This window comes from Hyperolius riggenbachi, chromosome 8 (assembly GCF_040937935.1).
Source record: "Hyperolius riggenbachi isolate aHypRig1 chromosome 8, aHypRig1.pri, whole genome shotgun sequence".
Classification (NCBI taxonomy): domain Eukaryota; kingdom Metazoa; phylum Chordata; class Amphibia; order Anura; family Hyperoliidae; genus Hyperolius; species Hyperolius riggenbachi.
The window spans coordinates 193,361,550-193,383,984 of record NC_090653.1 but is presented as its reverse complement, the minus strand read 5'-3'; the positions used below and the strand labels follow the sequence as shown (position 1 = coordinate 193,383,984).

Here is a 22,435-nt window from a genome sequence, read left to right as displayed (position 1 = left end):
GTCCTTGGTAAGAGTACTTGTAAAGTTGTAAAAGGTACAGACCGGAACAAAGAACATCTATCAGGCCCAAGGCAATGTAACTGTGGGTACATGTAACAGTGATGTGCAGGTACTCTGCAGGGGAATAAGGAGATTCTTCCTCTATTACACTTTCTTCATGCACAATCTGAACCAGGTTTATGGGTGATAGACAACACCTCTGTGTTCAATGTGCACAACATTCTCAGTGCATTCCCTGCAGCTCTGTGGAGAGTGTATATGTAGAGTATAGTACTACTGTTTAACCAAGTAAACCTGAGACAGATGAAATTAAAGTTGTATACATACCTGGGGCACTTTTTTCTCAAATGTAAATAAAAGCCGAGAAATGTTTTTTCTCCCACAATAATGCCTCTTGTACATTGTCTTATTATCTGTCATTTCCCATCAAAAAATTACTTGCTGGTTCAATAAAAGTAACTTTAAGTAAAAATTTGCCAGGGGTATGAATAATTATGGGCAGCACTGTATATAGTGTGCTGGGAGGTCAGATGGCATTGTCCATGTGATCTCAGACCTGCCCTCATTAGCAGTCTGCAACGGAATAGTTCCTGAAGGAGAGACCTCTGCTGTTGGGCAGGGAGCAGTTCAGGCTGCATAATCCCCGAAGAGAGCGAGGACATCTGCTGGTGAGACAGAGGAAATCTGTCCAAATAGTTCATGATGTTACCAGCAAATGTGGATTGTGACACCAACCAATCTAAACATTTCATAAACTCACAGTCAATTCGCTTTCAGAAGTCCCCAGTGAATGAGACCTGCCTGCCCCTGTTCCAATTGCACAAGGCTGGACTTTAGGGTCATAACCACTACCAGCCGGAGAGAGGAGTAAAGCCCAGGTGCACACATGATCCAGGGTCCATTGATTATCATCTGGTGTTCATCATCGACAGGCCAGCAGGACACTGGCCACTAAACCATTTTGGATTATTCCTCACAAAGACTTTATCGCTTATTGGACTCAACCAACCATGGTATTTGAACTTTTCAGACATTCTTCTAATTCCTCATACCTTCCTTATTCCTATTCAACCAATCTATTCAAGCTGCCAGATGATATTTATTTGCCAGCTAATGTATATTATTGAGTATAGTTTTATAATAAAACTAGCAATTGAATCTTTCCAGTTTTGCCCTTGATATCTGGTTACTCTGATCTATGCTAAGAACTCCATGTCCTCTGAAAAGAGACACGCTACTGCATTGTCTTATTTTTTATAAGGAAAACAAAGTTTGCTTTCTTAAAACAGAATGAATTTGCGATAATTCAGGTTGGAGTGAGCTTGAGATGTCTCCCAGTGCATCACTGCTGAATATATGCAAATTAACCATTGTTGCCCTTAGAAGCTAAACACACCTCCAGAACCGCTGGAATGCAATTATTTTTTATAAATTGTTGATTTGGCTAGTTAGGTTGCAATTAACTTTTTTTTTATTTTAGGAAGCTAGTTCCTAGACCTCTTTGACTTGCAAAATACTAAGAGTGGTGGCAGCATATTACTATTGATTTCCAGCATGAAACTAACCAATTTTAAACGTTTATTGTGCTCACAGTGGATTTACCTCCAGAAGTCTCCAGTGGATGAGACCTGTATGGCAACTGATTGGTGGGTGATGTGCAGAGCCGGATTAAGGCTAAATGGGGCCCTAAGCAAAGTAACTGATTTGGGGCCCCCCATCATGTCGTAATAGAATCAGAAGATGCAGCTGCACAGCAACATGCCGCACACACCGGGGCAGCTGAGCTACTGGCTGCTATGGACAACAGCCCACTTTCCTCTGTGGGTGCACAATGCAGGGAGTAGCATAGCAGCGGCAAAATGCAGAGTGAGAGATGAATGGCTGGGACATTTGCACTCAGGGGCTGGGGCACCCCTGTGAAGAGGGCGCCAGATATCGCAGCAGCACTTTCCCCCTGCATCTCCAGCCTGGCAATAGCAGAAAGCTCTGGACACCGCCAAACCGGAAGCCGTTCCCCAGACAGAATTACATAACCACCCCCAACACCGAACAACCGATTTCCTCCCAAACTAGACAGCCACCATGCAGCCTCCATCCCAGTGAATACGATAGTCCAGCAGAGAAGGCAGCCGCAGTGGGGGAGAATGACAGCACCAGATGACTCACATTCACCTATTACGATCCAAGCAATAGAGGTCCCGTCATCCGGAGCCCATCTGTCTCCTTTAGAGTGTTGCCGCTCTGTTACTACTACTACTATTACTACTTCCTACTTCCTGTCTGATCTGAGAATCAGGAAGTTCAGAGCGAGTGCAATGTACAAGAGACAGATAGGTTTCAGATGACGAGATCTCTATCACTTGGATCATGGATAGGTGAGTGAGCGTTTGCCATCTGCTGCTATCATTCTTGCTGCAGCTGTGGTTCTCTGTGGGAAGGGAGGGAGGAGTGGGCACTGGGCAGCGGCAGAGCGCACAGTAGCAGGAGGGGGACCTAGGAGGAGAGCCTGGCTCTGAAGACAATCAGCATCATTTGAAAAGACAAGACAAATAACATTTATATCGCGTTTTTCTCCTGGCGGACTTAAAGCACCAGAACTGCAGCCACTAGGATGCGCCCTATAGGCAGTAGAGAGACTTGCCTAAGGTCTCCTACTGAATAGGTGCTGGCTTACTGAACAGGCAGAGCCGAGATTCGAACCTTGGTCTCCTGTGTCAGAGGCAGAGCCCTTAAAGGGACTCCGAGCAAACAACTAATTAATTACATCCTCACACCTACCAGCATGATGTTTGTAATTATATCCCCCTGGGTTCCTTATATTTCATTGCATTGTGCTGAATCAAGCTGCCGACTTTGGAGAAAACTCGTCCTGTGTAATACAACTATGGAAAGATGCATATCATTTTGAAGCTCTCTTTCTCCTCTTTCCAATGATAGATAAACTGCCACCTTACGCCTTTTAGTTTTTGCTATTTTTGCGATTGAAATTGTTGTGGCTGCGATTTCGATCACGAAAATATCGAAAACTAAAAGGCATAGGGCGTATATCATTGGAAAGAGGAGAAAGAGAGCTTTAAAACGATATGCATCTTTCCATAGTTACTGCACTGCTCAGAGTCCCTTTAACCATTATACCATCCAGCCACCGCTGACAGGATGGCGAGGGTTGGTTTATGTGCTGATGGGGCCCCTTTGACTCTGAATGGGGCCCCAAGCGACTGCTTTTGTTGCCTGGTCGGTAATCCGGCCCTGGTGATGTGTCCCACATGCATAAATACATCAGATGGCAATACAAAAAGCTTAGAACATGAGCTTTTTTGTCCCTAGGGTTTGACATGATCTGCGCATGGAGGAAAAAAAGCTTATGCCATTTAGTAAGGGGTCCCTTCATAGCGAGCATAATTAAAATATGGAATGTCTTACCTTATGGTTAACTATTTTTGCATTTAAAGACTTGGATGCTTTCCTTGCATTGAAGGGCATTCATGGCTATAATTATTAGTTAATTCCAGGGAGAGTTGATCCAGGGATTTATCAGGATCAACTGGGATATGTGAGAGTTCATGATGGTATTTTTTTTCTTTTTTTTTGGTTGGACTTGATGGACGGATGTTTTTTTTCAAGCAAACTAACTATAACTATGTAACCCTAAAGTCTCAGATGTCGCCAAGGAGGAGGTCTTCCAACTTCGACCAGAAAACAATTTTCAGTGGAACTAGCTAAGGATACATTTCAATTATCTCCCTTCTAATGTTTAATCATCAGCAAAAAAAATTTTCCAAATAATTTTTATTCGGCGATAACTTAGGTAAAAATTATAGGCATTTCAGGGAGCTATCCCATATCTCTACTAAAGTAATTCTCCATTAGAGATGTCGGCGAATGGTTCCCAAACCGTTCACCGGTGAACCCCTCACCCTGTACTACATCCGGGTTGTTATGACCCGGAGTAGTACAGCTGTGCTGGGCCGGCAGTGCACGTCCTTGATCACGCGCCTGTTGCCAGGTACTCTCTGCGCATGTGCTTGACGTCACGCTCATGCGCAGAGTGCCTGGCAACAGGCGAGCGATCAAAGACGCGCACCGCCGGCCCAGCGCAGCCATACTACTACGGGTCATAGCGACACAGATGTAGTATCGGCCCATAGAGATTCGCTGGCAAACGGTTCGCCAACATCTCTATTCTCCATACATTTTTGTTTTCCTTTTTACAAAATCTCTCTTCTTTTTTTTCCTTCACCCCCTTACAACTAAATCACAGAGAATAGGATCGCACACCACTGGTGAGGTGCTGGATCAAGTTTATAATCCTCAAGAAATTCTAGAAGATCCGCACACTCCGATATACCAAGCCTTATTTATTCAAACGAGCCGTTTCGGTGTCCCCGGGGGGTCCCCTTTGTCAAGGCAGAAGTGCAGAATGGTAACAATGTACATTGTGTTAAGGATGGTATAAAACTGTTTCCTTTTACATAACCACACCCCTGAAATTAAAAATTGCTGCCATTCTTGACATAATTAGCATATGTAAACATCAATACTATTTCCTAAATATACAGTGTGCAACAATAATAACACAGCAATCGAGGATATACCGTCTATAGTGCAGACTTCCCACTGTCATCTAATGTGTCAGTCTGCACTCCTGTGCCGCCACTACAGGATGCCGACTGCTCCCCCACCAGCGATCGCTGCCGTTAAGGCGAAAGTCCCGGATCTATCTGGCCGTTGACAGTCCCCGGCCGATGCGAGAGCATTCTCGCTGGGCTACGGTGCTGTCAGTCGCCGCACAATGTGACCACCCCCTTGAAACGCAGGAACCAATCAACGCGCAGAGGAGATGGAGGCATGTCAATACGCCGCACAGTGTTGCCACTCAGCCTCACATGGCCAATACCCGCAGAGAGTGAGGGTCACATGTGCCCCACTTGTTGCTAGGCAACACCGCCGTTGCTATACGCCGCTCACATTGTGGATATGCCGTGTAAATGGCTGTACACTCATAAGCCTGCATATCAACCGAACTTAGCATGCAAGCATATGTGCACGCTATTTGGAGTTTTATACCTTTGGCAAAAAGTCTTACTTTCCGTTGTTTCAAGCTAAACCATTTCCAGACATAAAGTGAGTTGGGTATCAAAAGTATTTACATTTACATTATTGAGTTCCTCCAAATAATCTATTTTGGACTAACTCAAAGTCTGCAAGACCTGGAACATCTAAACACATGGACCAAATTTTATCAAATTTTTGTGGAGTCCCCCTATGGGCATAGATTATTTTTTCTAATTTAAGGTCATTTGTACCATATGTTTGGTTATCTTGTCAACCCAACAAACTATATAACTATCTTTTGCATCTTAATGTGTGACATTAACATTCTTGAAATAAGTAATGTAAAATAACTGACCCAAAAATATCCAGGCACTGTCCCTGTAATCTTGATGCCATGACACAGACTCCTTCACACCAAGACTTGCCTCACGTACATTCAGTTCATTAATCAGCTTTACTTTAGTTAATGGGCTGGAAAAGCAAAATGAAAACATGTATAGAAAAAAAAAAAAAAAAAAAAAAAAATTATATATATATATATATATATATATATATATATATATATATATATATATATATATATATATATATATATATATATATATATATATATATATACATACATATAAATATAACTCAACAGGTATAGATATGCCAAACATAATAATATACAGACATTTTCTCCTCAAAACTTAGGGAGAAAAGTGGCTGTGTCTTATATGCCAAAGATATGGAATTTTGCTATGCGGAGTGAAGCTACGGGTATACTATACCTTCTCCTGCTGCCGCGATCCTCTCCCCCTGGATCCAGGTTCTGGAGCCTCTGCAATCCTCTCCTCCTGCAGTGCACTCTTCTTCTGTTGCAGCAATAGGCAGGGCCACCGGCCACCTACCGCTCTGCAGAATCACAGGTGCTTCATGCCACTGTCTCCATATACGTTGATTTTAGCGGCGCACGTGCATCATGCATGACCCCTCGCGCACGTGTGCCACTAGGATCAGCGTGCATGGAGGCAGCGACAGAAGACCCGGCAGTTCTGCACAGCAGTAGGCGGCCAGTGTCCCTGCCTACCGCTGGAGCAGAAGAGGAGCACAAAGCAGGAGAAGGGGATTGCGGAGGCGCACAGAGAATGCAGAACTTGGACCTGCAGGGGAAGAGGATCGCGGCGACAGGAGCAGGTATGGTATGAAATTGTACTGCAGTGTAGTGTAGTGTAGTTAAGGGCAGTGAAGATTAGAATAGTTAATTATAGTGCGGTGTTAGTGTAGTTTAAAGAGACACTGAAGCAACAAAAAAAAAATATGATATAATGAATTGGTTGTGTAGTACGGATAATTACTATAACATTAGTAGCAAAGAAAATATTCTCATTTTTATTTTCAGTTATATAGTGTTTTTTTATAACATTGCATCATTCTCTATTTTGCATCGATAACAACTGGAGTTTCTTAACTCTTCATGTACTGGAAACAATATTAGACTCATGTCTCTGCTCCTTATGTCTTATTTCTTAGCTGTACTACACATACAAATCATCATAATTTTTTGTCGCTTCAGTGTCTCTTTAAGTGTAGTGTAGTGTATAGCTTTATAGCTTAGTTGGTAGGGCAGCAGGAGCACAGATTCCTGGCTACCTATACTGGCTGCCACAATTCCAGGCTACCTATACGGGCTGCAACGATTCCTGGCTACCTATACTGGGGCACCTATTCCTGGCTGCACCTATTCCTGGTTATCTACATGGATGGGCTTTTGAGTCCAGAAGGACTCAAATTCAGAATTCAAATGAAGTATAATTACTTCAGCTGTGACCACAGGCAACGGGGGTTAACTTACCCAGAACTCTTCGGGGACGTCTGCATTCCATTACGCATTATAGGCATAATGAACGCCGCGTTCCATGACTCCCTACCACAGCTCTCTGCAACTTTGAGGGCGCGTTTCCACTTGAGCAGGCGAATAGTGCGGGGAAACTCTGCCATAGGGTGCAATGGTAACGCCGGCCGAATCGCTACCGCTAGCGATTCGGACGGCTTTTCCATCCGAATTGGCGTGGGAGGCTGCGGATCCTTTAGCCGTGCATGGCACGGCTGATGGGATTCGTCTGCTTTCCCCGCAGACCTGGAAGAGCCGGCTCACGTCTCGCAGAAGCGCGCCGCTCTATTGGAATCGCGCCCTGAAAGTTGTGGAGCTCAATGGCTATTTTGCATAGATAGCAACTGGAGTTTCTTAACTCTTCATGTACCGGAAACAATATTAGACTCATGTCTCTGCTCCTAATGTTTTACTTCTTAGCTGTACTACACATACAAATCATATCATAATTTATTTATTTTTCGCTTCAGTGTCTCTTTTCTTTAAAAAAAAAAAAAAAAAAACACATCTTTGATTGATTCAAATCCAGAATTTACAATCAAAAACAAAAAAATGAACATTTTGAATTAATTCAGCTTTCTAGAGCCAGTCCTTGAGACATTTTTATACATGGAGCCATAGATATACAGATCAAGTGAAAATAAGTGTATGATGTTCCAGTCTTGATAAGTCAATCACTTCTATAATAATGGCCACAGCAATACTGCTATAAATTTATATAATAAAAGTAACTTTAGTACTGCCAAATGTCTCTGTGTCTCACTCCTTGATGTTAACCTTTGTATTATTACATGTTCAAATGGACCGTGTGACATAGCTATACTAAAGTATATACTTAAGAGTAGTGATACCCTCATTACATTGGGAGCATGGATCAGGTGCAAACAAGAATAATAGAAAATTGATACCAGACCCTGATTCAATTCCCAATTCTTCCATTAAAGCAGCACTGCAAAATGATGACTGAATAAAGATTAAAAACTTCAGATTGCGCACCAAAATGTTTAGTCTAGCACAGGTGGCTGCGCTCCTCATACGTCACCAAACAATAAACTCATACCTGGGATCCCACTCACATAACAATTTAGCCCCAATACGATTGAAATTGCTGTCTAGAAGGTAGTGGTCTGGCACTATAAACACCAGCTTACAATGGCTATTGGCTCAATTCTGCCATGCAAACAGAAACTGTTCCAGGTATAAGCATTCATCTGTGTATGTAGAGGCACAATACTCATGCCCACAGACGAGAGAAAGCCACAGGGTTGAAAGCAGCAGCTGGGATGCTCATTATGCAGGAATGCAGAAACAATACAGCAGTAAAGGCAAGGATTAGACACAGTCCCAGCACGGACTGTATATCGGAGACATGACCAGCACGTGCATGATAGCAGTGCTTAAGCCATGTGGAATGCGCTGTACAAACATATGCCTCACAGAGGCTCTCACCTCCCTTGATGAATAGAGCAGAAGACGGGACCTTTGTAACCTCACAGCCGCTTGTCTGTATCAACGCTGCTTGCCGTGTACGGTAACTTTATCGTGCTCTACAAGTCATGACTCACTCTGCCGGCAGATGAGGATGCGCAGGTGATGGTGAGTGCCACGTGTCCATTCCAGCTCTCCTAAACGGCGATGTGCCACCGGCTGATGCCGGTAACAGATGCGGGGCCCCACGTGTTCGCTGGATGCTGCGATGGTGTGGTGTGTACTGGCGCGCATAGCTGGCAAAGGAGGGGGAGTCAGCCACCGGAAGTGCTGCGCTTTTGATGGGACAATCAATGCCGTACAGTACACAGCGGGCTCCCAGGACTGCAGGCGGCTCTTTTACATCGGACACTGCCTTTGTTGCCAAGCCTGCAGCCCCAGCACCATCAGATCGCCAAGCATTGTTCCCAGCAGCAGCCAGACTCCCCGCAGTGCACAAAGGCATGGAGCCGCTCCTGGATCAGCTGATTGGAACGCAGTGTTAGTAGAGGTGAAGGGCCGGCATGATTTGCATTAGCGGGGCCGCCTCTGGGGTTTGTTATGTGCGGGGGAAACATGCAGAAGTCTTGTCTTCGGACCATAAGACGCACTCACTTTTTCCCCCCATATTTGGGGGAGAAAAAGTGCGTCTTATAGTCCGAAAAATACGGTATGTTCCCACCCAGCTAATTCTTTCAATATTTTCTGAATTAATGGTGTATAGTTTAGGTTATACAGTTGGTCAATCTGTCTGGGCAGTTTTATGCCTAGATAAGTAATGAATGAGTTTGTATAGTTTAACTGCCATCTTTCCAATTTTGGGTGTTTACTTGCTTTTATGGAAGTTTATGTTGAAACCTGAGAATGAGACAAAGTTTGATATGTGTTTATCTACATCTCTCTCTGGATCTGCTACGAATAGCATGATATTGTCAGCAAACAGCGCTGACAGGAGCTTTTTGTTTGCCAACTGCTATACCCTCAAATATAAATGAACAGGACAGAGGCTCCAGGGCTAGATTAAATAAAAGTGGGGATAGAGGACAGCCCTGTCGTACTCCTCTCCCCAAATTGAAAGCAGAAGAGATTGTCCCCATCAAGGAAATACCAGCCTGGGGTTGGACATGCATGAGGCCCACATATGACAAAAATCTTTTCGCTTCAGTGTCTCTTTAAGTGTAGTGTAGTGTATTGCTGTATAGCTTAGTTGGTAGGGCAGCAGGTTTAAGTTTAGTGTAGTGTATAGTAAAATTGGTAGGGGCAACAGGGATTAGAGTAGTGTAGCTAGGCAGTCTAGTGTAGATATAGTCGCTTAGAGACCGTTTTAGGGGTTAAAAGGTCCATAAGACCCTGCACAATAGACACACCTAGGTTTAGTTCATTTTATCTTTACTGATTTTTGCTCTCTAAACCTAGGTGTGTCTTATATGTCGGGACATCTTATATTCCAAAAAATACGGTAAATACAAACACACTTTGCCAATAGACACATGCCTAGTGTCTGCTAAAGAAAGAGGCATTCATTTTTACAGAAAATTGCACTTCAGGTAGTCCCTGGGGCTTATTTTCGGGGTAGGGCTTATATTTAAAGCATGATCAAAATTCCAGCTAAGACTTATTTTCAGGGTAGGTCTTATTTCCAGGGAAAGAGGGTATTTGGCCACTAGATGTTCCCCCCACTTTATTCCTAGTGCATACTGTTTACTACATACACACATTACAGGAAGTAGCACGTGTATGCTTTACTTTCACTTTTGTCAATGACCGGTGGTATCTCATTGATGCCGGTTATCATTGATCACAGGAACTTAGATCGATGAATGGAAACTGTGTTCCAATTCACTGATCTGTGTACTAACGGGTGCCAATGAGATCGCGCTCAATGGCGAAGGCGCAAGGTACATATATCTATGCCCCTGAAATGGGAACAGACCTCCCGCGGGGCGTAGATACAGCCAGGTCCATAAATATTGGGATATCAACACAATTGTAACATTTTTGCCTCTATACACAACCACAATGGATTTGAAATGAAACAAACATGATGTGCTTTAACTGCAGACTGTCAGCTTTAATTTGAGGGTATTTACATCCAAATCAGGTGGACGGTGCAGGAATTACAACTGTTTGCATATGTGCGTCCCACTTTTTAAGGGAGCAAAAGTAATGGGACAATTGGCTTCTCAGCTGTTCCATAGCCAGGTGTGTCTCATTCCCTTATTATTACAATTATAATGAGCAGATAAAAGATCCAGGCCCATATGCAATTCACTTTTTCACCTTAGTTTTCTGCAAGTTGATATTTTCACAACTTGTTATAAAATGCCTTTTAAACCACCAGCAAGCAAGAACAAACACAAAATAATTTTGACAGTACTTTATCTATTACCTTTTGATACTTTTTCATTTGCAAAATGCTGCAAAGTTATTTTAAAGAGAAGATGAAAAATTATCACCTAGGAGAAAACTTAGGAGAAAAAAGGGAATTGCATATGGCCCCCAGAGTTAATTTCAAGTGTGCTATTTGCATTTGGTTGTCAACTCTCAAGATGAGATCCAAAGAGCTGTCACTATCAGTGAAGCAAGCCATCATTAGGCTGAAAAAACAAAACAAACCCATCGGAGAGATAGCAAAAACATTAGGCGTGGCCAAAACAACTGTTTGGAACATTCTTAAAAAGAAGGAACGCATCCGTGAGCTCAGCAACACCAAAAGACCTGGAAGACCACAGAAAACAACTGTGGTGGATGACCGAAGCATTCTTTCCCTGGTGAAGAAAACAGTTGCCCAGTTCAAGAACACTCTCCAGGAGGTAGGTGTGTGTGTCAAAGTCAACAATCAAAAGAAGACTTTATATACAAAGGGTTCCCCCACAAGATGTAAATCATTGGCGAGCCTCAAAAACAGGAAGGCCAGATTACAGTTTGCCAAACGACATCTAAAAAAACCTTCTCAGTTCTGGAACACCATCCTATGGACAGATGAGACCAAGATAAACTTGTACCATATTGATGGCAAGAGAAGGAGTATGGAGAATGAAAGGAACTGCTCATGATCCTAAGCATACCACCTCATCAGTGAAGCATCAGTGACATGCGGGCATGTATGGTTACCAATGGAACTGGTTCTCGTGTTTATTGATGATATGACTGCTGACAAAAGCAGCAGTATGAATTCAGAAGTGTTTTAGGAAATAGTATCTGCTCATATTCAGCCAAATGCTTCAGAACTCATTGCAAGGCGCTTCAAAGTGCAAATGGACAATGACCCAAAGCATACTGGAAAAGCAAGCAAAGAGTTTTTGAAAGGAAAGAAGTGGAATGTTATGCAATGGCCAAGTCAATCACCTAACCTGATTCCGAATGAGCATGCGCTTCACTTGCTGAAGACAAAACTGAAGGGAAAATACCCCAAGAACAAGCAGAAACTGAAGACATGTAAGCAGAGGCACCAGTAGGATAAAAAAAAAAAAATCACTAAAATGCAGTGATCTCCCTAGAGCCTTTCAGGCGGGCGGCCCACCCAGGTAAATTATTTCACCACTCGGACGTTATTTATAGCCTCTTTCCAAGGCTGAAGTTCTTTGATCTTCCCTTCTCTATTCAGTTCAGTGAGCAGCGGCTGTGTCAATGCAGACAGCACACTGTCAGTCAGAAACACTATCTCCCCCTCCTCCACAGTTCCTTCCTATCAGCGGCATAGAGGGCTGGGGAAGCTCGTAACAGCACAGTGCAGATGAGTCTGACCGCAGAAGCTTCGAAGGAGCTGGAGGGCTGGGCGTACAACCAAAGGAGCAGAGAGGTCGTGACTTGCATGGCTTTATTCCTTCTGATGAGCAAGTTATCTCCCTTGCCACTGCAATGGACAGACGCTCTCTTCCTTCTCTATCAGTCTAGAAGCACAATGCCCCCACTTCCATTCATCAGATAAGCTTTAATGTGTGGGCTCATTAAATCAAAATGTTTGTTTACTCCAAATTAGTTCAAGCATTGAGCATTTACAACACTTTTAAAATATATCAATATCCTCAAAGGGTTCGAATGGAGGTGAAACTGTGCATGCGCAGTACTGTCACGCCGACCGCCGTAATGACACGAAGAGACCGAGATACGGAAGCGGTAGCCCAACCGGCGCTGTATGCGGCAGAGGGACCAGGAGAGGAGCCAGGAGCAGGTCGGGGGACCTTCCTACCTACGGCGGGCTGGAGAAAGCCCCAGGTAAGTAGCGATTCCATTTATTTTTACTGGTTGGGGTCCCTTAAAGGAATTGTTTGCTGCAGCCCCCCCCCCTCCCCCCCGGGCAAACATCCACAACCAACTTGAACGTGGATTGTGCTGCCCTGAGAGGCTGAGCTATTTGCTGTAGCTCCACCTTTCCTGCTGTCGATCGCCGCCTCTCCCCCGACCCCTCTTTGTGAAGGAAGAGTGAGAGGGACGGGGAGAGGCGGCGATGCGCGGCGATTGATGGCAGGAAAGGCAGAGCTACAGCAGAGAGCTCTGCCCCTTCCAGGAAGCGCCGTCCTTTGTCCCCCCCGGGTATTTGGAAGGTCTGCAGCCCTTGTTTTTCGCCGGGAATGCGGCGGTTTGCGTCTGATGAGAGTTCTGAAGCGAATGCTAAGGTAAATTTAGCAATTATTTTTCGCTTCAGACTCTCTTTAAATATCAGTTCAATCCACTCCAATAGTGCTCAATGTTCAGTGGCAACAACCATCCTCAAATGCTTGTGTCTTCAAAACATCTATACACCTTTAAATAGAAAAAAAACACAAGAGACATACCGTATTTTTCGGACTATAAGATGCACTTTTTCTCCCCCAAAAGTGGGGGGAGAAAGTCAGTGCGTCTTATAGACCGAATGTCCTCCCCCCAGGTGTCAGATGTCTCCCTGCAAGCAAGTGCCGAGCGTCCTCACTTATCCAGCCGCGAGTCCTGCATCCTCCTTCCTATTTCTTCTAGCGTGCGACATCCAGCGATCAGCATTTGGCGTGAGATGGGATGCCGCTTTGATCTCAGCTCCCCTCCACTTCCCGCTGTAAGAAGTAGCAGTAGCTCTTCGGCTGTGTTTAACTCCGTGCTCCCTCTAGTGTTCGGAATGCAGCTGTTGCTTCCCTGTAAGCTGATTGCTGACATCATAGTCAGTGCGACAGAACTTCAAACTCCCGGTATGGACTTTGCGTGCTTGCGGTGTTGTAGTTAGTACAAGCTGCTGGAGATGGCTGGTAGAGACATTACTGCTGAGAATAGCTGGGAGAGACATCACTGTTTTTATCTTATGCAGTTTGTTTGCCGCGATAGATGGGAGACAGTGACAATGATTCATTGCGAGCTGAGAAGCAGGAGGAGGTAGGCTGAGGATACATTGCCTGCATTCTCTTAATGAACATGTGTTGGTGTCACTAGCTGTATTTTACGGGCTGTGCAAGGTGAAAGGTTATGGCTGCATACTCACACTTGGTACTTTCTCTGTAACTTCAGCTGCTGTTACTGTCTTTTTCCTCTTTCCCTGCTGATGCCTTCTTTCAACTTTTAATTCCTCCTGTGTCCCTATTCTTTTCATATCTGTGTGCTCTGTTTATGTGTATGGGATCACTAGGGACTTGCTTATAGAATACAGTTAATGGAGTGAAAGAAATATTTTACATAGAAATCACATTGCAGAATGAACTATTAGTCTAATTAGGCACAATGACATTACCTGTATCTATTACTTTCTAAATGGACAAAGGCCCATCAGGCATGCTAGTAAAGAGATGCTGATGCTAAGTATTATTTAGTGTAGCTGAGGGGGGCAGAAGGGATTAGTGTAGCTGGGCAGTGTATCTAACATTAAGACTGATTGGGGTAAAAGCTCCACAAGATGCCCCTGCACTATAGCCGCACCAGGTTTAGCATATATATATATTTTTTACTCTGGATTTTGTCCTCTAAACATTGGTGTCTTATAGTCCGGAGCGTCTTATAGTCCGAAAAATACGGTATAGTGCAACATGTATGAGAATCTGTCTTCACCTGTGTGCACCCACAAACACACTCTGCTGAGCTCAAGGAGTGTAGGCAAATACCTCCACCAGGGGATCAGGGTCCCCATAACCTGATCTGAAATCAGATGGGATATGTTGGAAATAAACGACCCGACATTAAATATGCCAGAAAATCTCATAGTGTGTACCTAGCATTAAGCATAAGCGTACCTCTGTGTTTTTTTATGTACACCAGAGATGCATTTTAACTAAACTATATAACTGTAGAGTAGCTGTCAAACTTAAAGAGAATCTGTACTCTAAAATTTTTACAGCAAAAAGCATACCATTCTATTCATTATGTTCTCCTGGGCCCCTCTGTGCTGTTTCTGCCACTCTCTGCTACAATCCTGGCTTGTAATTAACAGTTTTAGGCAGTGTTTACAAACAAACTAACCAGCTTGTGATAGGCTCACATAAGCAGAGTGTGTGAGTCATACAGAGCCTGCAGGGGGCCTGCAAAGGGTGTGTATCGCTTCTATCCAATCACAAGCAGCCCTGCACATTCCACACATTCCAGCCTTAACCCGACAGAGCCAACAGAAGAAAACAGATTAGATCATATAACAGAGATAACACAGCCACTGTGCAATTAGGAAAGGCTGCAGTAAGCCAGAGCACATTAGAACAGGCAAAGGAACTTATAGGATAGAATAACTAAGGCTGAAATTTTTGTTACAGAGTATCTTGAAATTAAAACTAGTCCTTGTAGAGGACAGGAATCAACTTGTAGACAGGAACCAAGGACATTGATCGGCCTTTAGGCAATCTAACTGTAGGTACTGTACATCTAAGAGTGATGTGCAGGCACTCTGCAGAAGAATTAGGGAATTCTAACTATAGTACACATTCTTCAGGCACAATCTGAACGAGGTTTACAGGTGATAGACAACACCTCTGCGTTCAATGTCTATAACCTTATTAGCGGATTCACAACAGCCCTGCAAGGAGTGCAAACAGAGTATAGTACTACCGTGTAACTTAAAATAAATGCAGTAGGGGGAGGGGAAAAAAAAGTTGAACTTACCTGAGGCTTCTAATGGTCCCCTGCAGACGTCCTATGCCCACGCAGCCAATCACCGATGCTCTGGTCCCCGCAGCCAGCTCACTTCCGGAATTCACGACTTTAAAGTCGCAAGGCTACTGACCCTGCGCAGCAGTACAGTCTGCGCCTGTGCAGTATGCTCCCGGTAACACCAGCAGGAGCGAGGATGCGGCCATGCAGGCGCAGTAGATTTGCGACTTTAGAGGCGCAAATTCCAGATGCGAACCGGCGGCGGGGACAGGACATCTGCGGGGACCATTTAAAGCGCCCCCCCCCCCCACTTACATCATTCCTTTAATTTGTAGTCACCAACCCAAAATTTTACATATCAAATAAACTGATTGATGAGCAAAGGACATGCAAAAATTTGATGGACGTTCGGAGGAGTCGCGTTCGTTGGCGTCGCGGTGGCGATGCATTCGGGCTTTCAGCAGCATTCGCGTTGCGTTCGGATGTGATCGGCATTTTTCTTCCCCTAGGGGGACATTACCTGTCGCGGTTAACCTCCCCTGGAAGCTACATGTAGCTTCCAGGGGCTCCTTGAACGCCAGGGAAAATTGAGACCCGAACGCCGCGTTCGTGTAAACGCACGTGAAATCTTGGTACAAACGCTCCCATTCACTTGAATGGGAGCGTTTAACGCCAAGCCCCAAACGCTGGCAGTAAACGCTCCACAAGCGCCCGTCTGAATGAGCCTTAAAGGGTACATAGCGTTATGATTCATAAAAGAATGATCTCAACTGGGAAAGATCCTATGCTTCAGTTCCGTAATACCTGGACACCATGGGTTACAAATGCTGACAATGTCAGGCTTCACTATTTTATTAGAATTATTCTTTGGTCTTATTTAATCTGGTATATACATGATATTATTTACTCAATAACTTAGTGGTTCGACTAGCATCATATATTGTAAAGCTTATGCTGAACTAAAGTAATTGAAAAAAAAAGCCAGTTTAACCTCTACCAGCCCCCTGTAGCCACCCTGTTCCACGCCATCACTGGGCGTTCTTCCATTCCCTGCAACGCCCCACTTGGTGCCTCAACCAGTTAATGGCCACTGTGCCTGCACATACTCGATTGATCGCGCTCCTGTCACCAGGAGCGTCCTGCACATTCAAAGTAGAGATTTTCTCATATTGCGCATGCGAGGGACGCTACCGGCGACGGGAGCGCAATCCAGGCGGCCTGCGGCCAGGGTCGCGCAGGCTAGTGGCGTCAACTCGCTGAGTCGCCGGAACTGAAAGTGGGGCACTGCGAGAGACTGAAGGAACGCTCAATGACAGCACAGGGGGCCGGTAGAAGCCACATGTTAAGTTAAACTGTCTTTTTTTCAATTACTTTAGGTAACCTTTATTAATATTGTCAAACGTTACCAGAGCTTACATGAGGGAATAGGTAAGATCAGGCATCAAGAATAGATGATTAAACTTGGGTACAAAAAAATAGCAACATAGAAAAAAAAAAAGAAATACAAAAGTAGAAATCCAACGAACTTTATACCTACTTCATGGTTATTTTCTTTCCTGGACGTAGTTAGCAGCAAGCTGATGACGTTTCGTCACGTGTGAAACTCCAGAGACTGCCCCCAGATAAGGAAGTAAAGCCTTCGGCAGTTGTTATGGAAACATGTCGCATTTCTTTCAGCTATATCAATAAATAAATACACAAATGAGCAAATAATAATAATGCTGCTGAATATAAGATAGCAAGAGTATTTTCTGTGTAGTTCTGTATTGCAAAAGAGACGTAAATCATTCCCTGCTTCAACGGTACATGCTCACTTTGCTAGTGACGTCACAATACGCGCACGTAGCAAAGTGACCGCAGCACTGAATGAAAAAGACGGGTGTAATATCAGATTGTGCAGCCTGGAAGCTCCCTTCCTCACTGAGTAGCATGCTCAGTGGGAAGTTAGATGCGGCCATAATGACACTACTCCTGCCCTACGTAATAGAGCCGCTTTAGTGTCTGATTGTGCTGCTCTCCATGGCAAACATGCGCATTATTCACCTCCTCGTCCTACGAGGCAAGAGAATCGGCTGCACAGACTTGTATCGTGTCTGATCTTGCTTTCTTCACTGAGTTAAGGTGGCCATACACTGTTGGATTTGCCATCAGATCGACCAACAGATAGATCCCTCTCTGATCGAATCTGATCAGAGAGGGATTGTATGGCTGCCTTTATTGCAAACAGATTGTGAATCGATTTCAGCATGAAATCGATTCACCATCTGTGAAGCTGCCGATGCCCCCCTGCATACATTACCTGATCCGGCCGGCGCGAGTCCCCCGTCTCCACTGTCTCTTCTCCGCTCTGGGATCCAGCTTCACTGTACTTCCTGTCTGGGGAAGTTTAAACATTAGAGGGCACTCTACTGTTTAAACTTCCTGTCAGGACAGGAAGAAGTGAAGCCTGCCAGAGCCCAGTGGTGAAGGAGCAGCGGTGACAGCGGGGATACGTGCCGCCGGATCAGGTAATATATTTCCGCTATTGTCGGTTTCCGAACATTCGAAACGCCGCTATCGACGCACTCCCAACCCGCCGGCGATCGAGTGAAATCTTCCGCACGGACGGATCGACGGGAACGATCGATTTCGGACGGAAATCGATCGTTCGGTCAGCGTTTGCGCAACGATTTCCCAGCAGATTCGATCACAGTGATCGAATTTGCTGTATATCGGCGGGAAAATCGTTAAGTGTATGGGCCCCTTAGCAAACATGCTCAGTGGAAGTAATGCTAATCACCCCAAATATCTCCGCAGCCACTGCGGGGTGCAATTTGACAGGAAGTCCCTACATAATCTCAACATTTGGGGAGTGTAGGAGGTGTGGCTGTGGAGATATCGCCCCCAACAGAATAGGAAATCACAGGATAGTACTGCGCATGCAGGGGGTGCGCCGACAATTGGATATGGCACCTGATCATAAAGTGCTTCTGCCCTCTATGTGCATAGTGTTTGTGTCCCTTCCGTTACACTTGTGACTGAGTTAAGATGGCATAAACTGTTGGCAACGCGTCAGTGAATGGATGCGATTATATAGTTCTCAACTGTCCCTCTTTGGGAACCCTGTCCCTCTTTCTTCCTCATGTGTCCCTTTTTCCGGACTCCTGTACAGAAATATGTAAATATATGTATTTTTCTACTGAAAAAACTGTCTTTAATGTACTCTGAGGCTTCATTCACACTTAGAAGCGCAAAACGCCAGCAATTTTTGCCAGCGTTTTGCGGGAGTGATTTTTACGCGATTTCACGCAGAAAAATCACTGGAGAGTGCAGCTATTTCTCTGCTATCGCGTTTAGTGCTTCTATAGCACTGAAACACGATCGCCGGGAAATCGCCTGAAAATGGTGCAGACTACGCCTTTTGCGGTGATTAGCACAAATCGCCCAAGTAAGAACGGGCCCATAGGGTTTTATTAAACTAGCGCTTTCAAAAGCGCTAGCGTTTCAGCGTTTTGCTGAAATCCCCGGCAAAACGCTCTAGTGTGAATGGGGCCTAAGGGCTCGTTCACATTGTGTTTTGCTTGTGTTAGCGTGCGCGTTGTGGATTTCTTTGTTGCGATTTTGTTTTCGATTCCCGATGCTTGGGTGGGTGTTCCGTTTTTGTGAAAAGCGCTTTTCTAAGCACTTTTCTCGGGCGTTTTTTTAATTCACTCCCTGACGCAAGTCAGGAAGTGAACTCTTTCACCCAGAAAATAATTAATACAATATATTCTTTTAGATTTGTAGAGATCAATCCGGCACCATCAGCGTAAATAAGCTCTTTTATTGGCACGATACAGCTATCATAACGACGTTTCAGGGCAGCCGGCCCTTTATCAAGCTAAGCTGCTCGCCATCAAGTTTGCAAATGACATACAGACATTTTATATACACAACATGGTGAACTAGTAACCAATCACAAGTGACTTCTAACTTCAGCCAATCCTACAGTCCATCCTCAGAGCGGACCTAATGGGGAACTATACTGGGGGCGTGGCCGTAAGCTCATGGCGTGATGACGTATGTCGAGCGAGCTTCCGTCCAGATAGTTCTTTATAGCTATCCTGACTGCAATTTACTTCTCACAACACGACTTTAAAGCTGCTAAATACCTTCCTAATCTGCTACCCTTCACTATGGCTGCTCCTCGAGTCTCTACAGCCGCCGCCAAGCTGGAGAAATTCCGCCGCGGGAACCAAGATGGCGCGGAGACACCGCCATCCCCTTCCCTTGACGAAGAAAATCCGGAGTCTCCGGCCCCCGAACAGTCAACACCCTCTCTAGCACAAGTGCTCAATGCCATTGCTGACTGTCAAGCTAGCTTGGCTGCCATTACCACCACCTTGGGCTCAGTCCGGGCAGACGTCACCTTCCTGCGGCAGGACTTGGGAGCCCTAAAGGATCGGGTGAGCGAATCTGAAAAGCGTATCAGTGACCTGGAGGACACGGTACGCCCGCTCCATAAGGAGATAGGCCAGGCTCAAAAGACGGCTAAGTCCACGATGAACCGACAGGAAGACCACGAGAACCGCCAAAGGCGTTCCAACGTGAGAATTGTAGGCCTACCTGAAAAGACTGAAGGCAACACTCCGGAGCAGTTTACAGAGGAGCTGCTGAAATCTCTCTTTGGCGGGGAAACTTTCTCCCATGTCTTTGTGGTGGAGCGGGCCCACAGGATCTCCCCCAAAATCCCAGCTCAAGGTCAGCCACCTCGCACCTTTATTTTCAAACTTTTAAACTACCGCGACCGAGATGCAGTGCTGCGCGCGAAAAGGGCTCCATTGCATATGAAAACACCACGATCTCATTCTACCCTGACTTTACTACGTAGGTGCAAAGGCAAAGGGCCAAATTTTCCACAGCTAAACGCAAGCTACGTGACCTTCAACTTAACTACGCCATGCTGTACCCGGCTCGTCTCAAGATCCTTGCGGATGGAAAATCCCACTTCTTTACAGATCCTGAAGACGTCCTTACCTGGGTGGATAACCGCAATAAAAGCACCCGGCGCTCCTCGCCGCAGCGTTGAGGTACTGTACCTTATTATTATGCGCTCCCTCTTGGGTCTAAGCTCCCCACTTGCGCCCCCGGCACGGTTACTTTACTGCTCTTAAACACTGGGGAAGGCTACATTGCTCGCCTCTGTAAAAGAGACTTTATACCTTATCTCCCACATGGCTTACTCTCCTGATCAAGGACTGCAATTTGAAGAAACTGTTCAGAAGCCCTGCAAAACTTTCTCCCCACACTCAACTTTGACCTATGCAAGTCCCTTTCCCAATGCTTCTAACGGCTTCTCTTACCCCTTGGTACAATGTCACTATAGGCATTGCCTTCCCCACAGAAGAGCTCTACAGCCCCCTATGCGGCTCATTACTTGATGGCACGGCCAATTCTTATTAGTCACGATTTATAAACACAGTGTACATAACATTACTGGCGCAAGTCATATGATTAATCCTCTGCTAAATGAAAATGTAATTGCTGTTAATAGCTATGTTATCACATGCTGGACGATTTGGCTCTACACCGTTCTACCACCACCCCACTTTATCCGTTTATATCTGTGTGTGATTAAGTTACGTGTTGGTTCATATTCGTGGGCTGGTCGGAAGAGCTGTTTTTGCCCCTGCCAGCTCACTTGACCTAACACGTTTTCATGATTGGGTCTAAGCTTCACTTAGTTGTTACAGTGAAGCAGGGTGTTTACTTGGGTTTGTTTTTGTTGGTTATGTTGCTTTTCAATTTACTCATTGACCTTATAGGAATGCTCCCACCTTTCACAACACAGTCTCAGTATAACGTTCAAACGTTGTATACCTCTTCTCCTTTCCCCTTCCCCTTACGTTCTCTTTGCATACCCATACAGTCCACTAGATGGCTCCAAACACTAATAGTTTAAAGTGTAACTGTCAGGCTGCAGAAGCTAATTTAAACCTCTATTCTCCTGTGTTAAACAGTTTAGACGGAAGCCAAAAAGGCAATAGTGAAGATAAAAATCTCTCTTACATTTGATGTGTGCTTATCAGCAAAGCTGTTAGACCCAAGAGGACGCAAGCCGCATACCATACTGCAAAGCATTCTGGGGCCCTCCCCTCGGCTGCTAAGGAGAAGACAGGATCAAGTTTCAGCAGCTTCTAACTCAGTCCAGCCACAGCACAGATAAATCTCCGGGCAGAGTACACTGCAGGAGTCCGCTATTGTTCCTAGCCACATGGCTAATTAATATTCACTGCACACTAGTGTTATTCAGTACAAGCTTTTCTGTGATCAGGAAGTAGGCAGGACATGACGACACATTTGACTTCATAGGAGACAGACAAACATGGAGCCTGCCATGAGCTGTCAGGAGCATCAATCTCTGCATATACTATATACAAATTCTGTGAAGTACAAACGTGGACAGTGAAATGCATATGTAATGTAAGTACAGCCAATCTTTAGCTACTGATATATGTGTTTATTTTCTCTGAGACTTTATACCTAACGGCTCCTCTTTAAGCATAATATGTTGGAATGTGAGAGGGTTAAATGACTCTATTAAAAGATCCACTGTTCTGAATTATGTAAACAAAAGGAAGCCAGAAATTCTTGTTTTAATTGAGACACATATCACAGGCAGCAAATCTAAAACCATGGAAAGGCACTGGGTGGGCAAGGCATATCACTCAGAATTCTCTCAATACTCTAGAGGGATATCTGTTCTTATCAGGAAGTCTGTCCCTTTTCAAGCTCACTCTGTCAAAATTGACCAATATGGTAGGTATGTTTTATGTTTTCCTATACGGTCTGCTCAGTGCAGTTTCTAGGCTAAAATGCACCCAGGGCGAGGGTGTAAAAATTGCGCCCCCCCCTCCCCCGAAGCAAGGTATGGGTGCCCGCAGTATAGGTTAGCCAGGTCTAGTTGCACTCAGTATAGGTCCCCCCCAGTATGGGTAGCCAAGAATAGGTACCCCAGTATAGGCAGCCAGCTATAGGTCCCCC

At 44.9% G+C, this 22,435-nt stretch overlaps 1 protein-coding gene across 2 annotated transcripts in view; it reads right to left on the bottom strand.

Moving 5' to 3' along the window:
- The window catches only part of RBMX2 (RNA binding motif protein X-linked 2), a 384,521-nt gene that overhangs the window by 294,533 nt on the left and 67,553 nt on the right, over positions 1-22,435 (bottom strand). The window contains exons 1-3 of one of the 2 annotated variants that reach the window (XM_068248063.1): positions 17,733-17,812; positions 16,971-17,110; positions 5,411-5,526 (exon numbers count right to left, since the gene is read on the bottom strand). In XM_068248063.1, the coding sequence (XP_068104164.1) occupies positions 5,411-5,526; positions 16,971-16,975 (121 nt within the window). In that variant the 5' untranslated portion in view covers positions 16,976-17,110; positions 17,733-17,812. Of the gene's footprint in view, positions 1-5,410; positions 5,527-16,970; positions 17,111-17,732; positions 17,813-22,435 lie in introns of those variants that run through there. The other variant, XM_068248064.1, reaches the window with a different exon arrangement.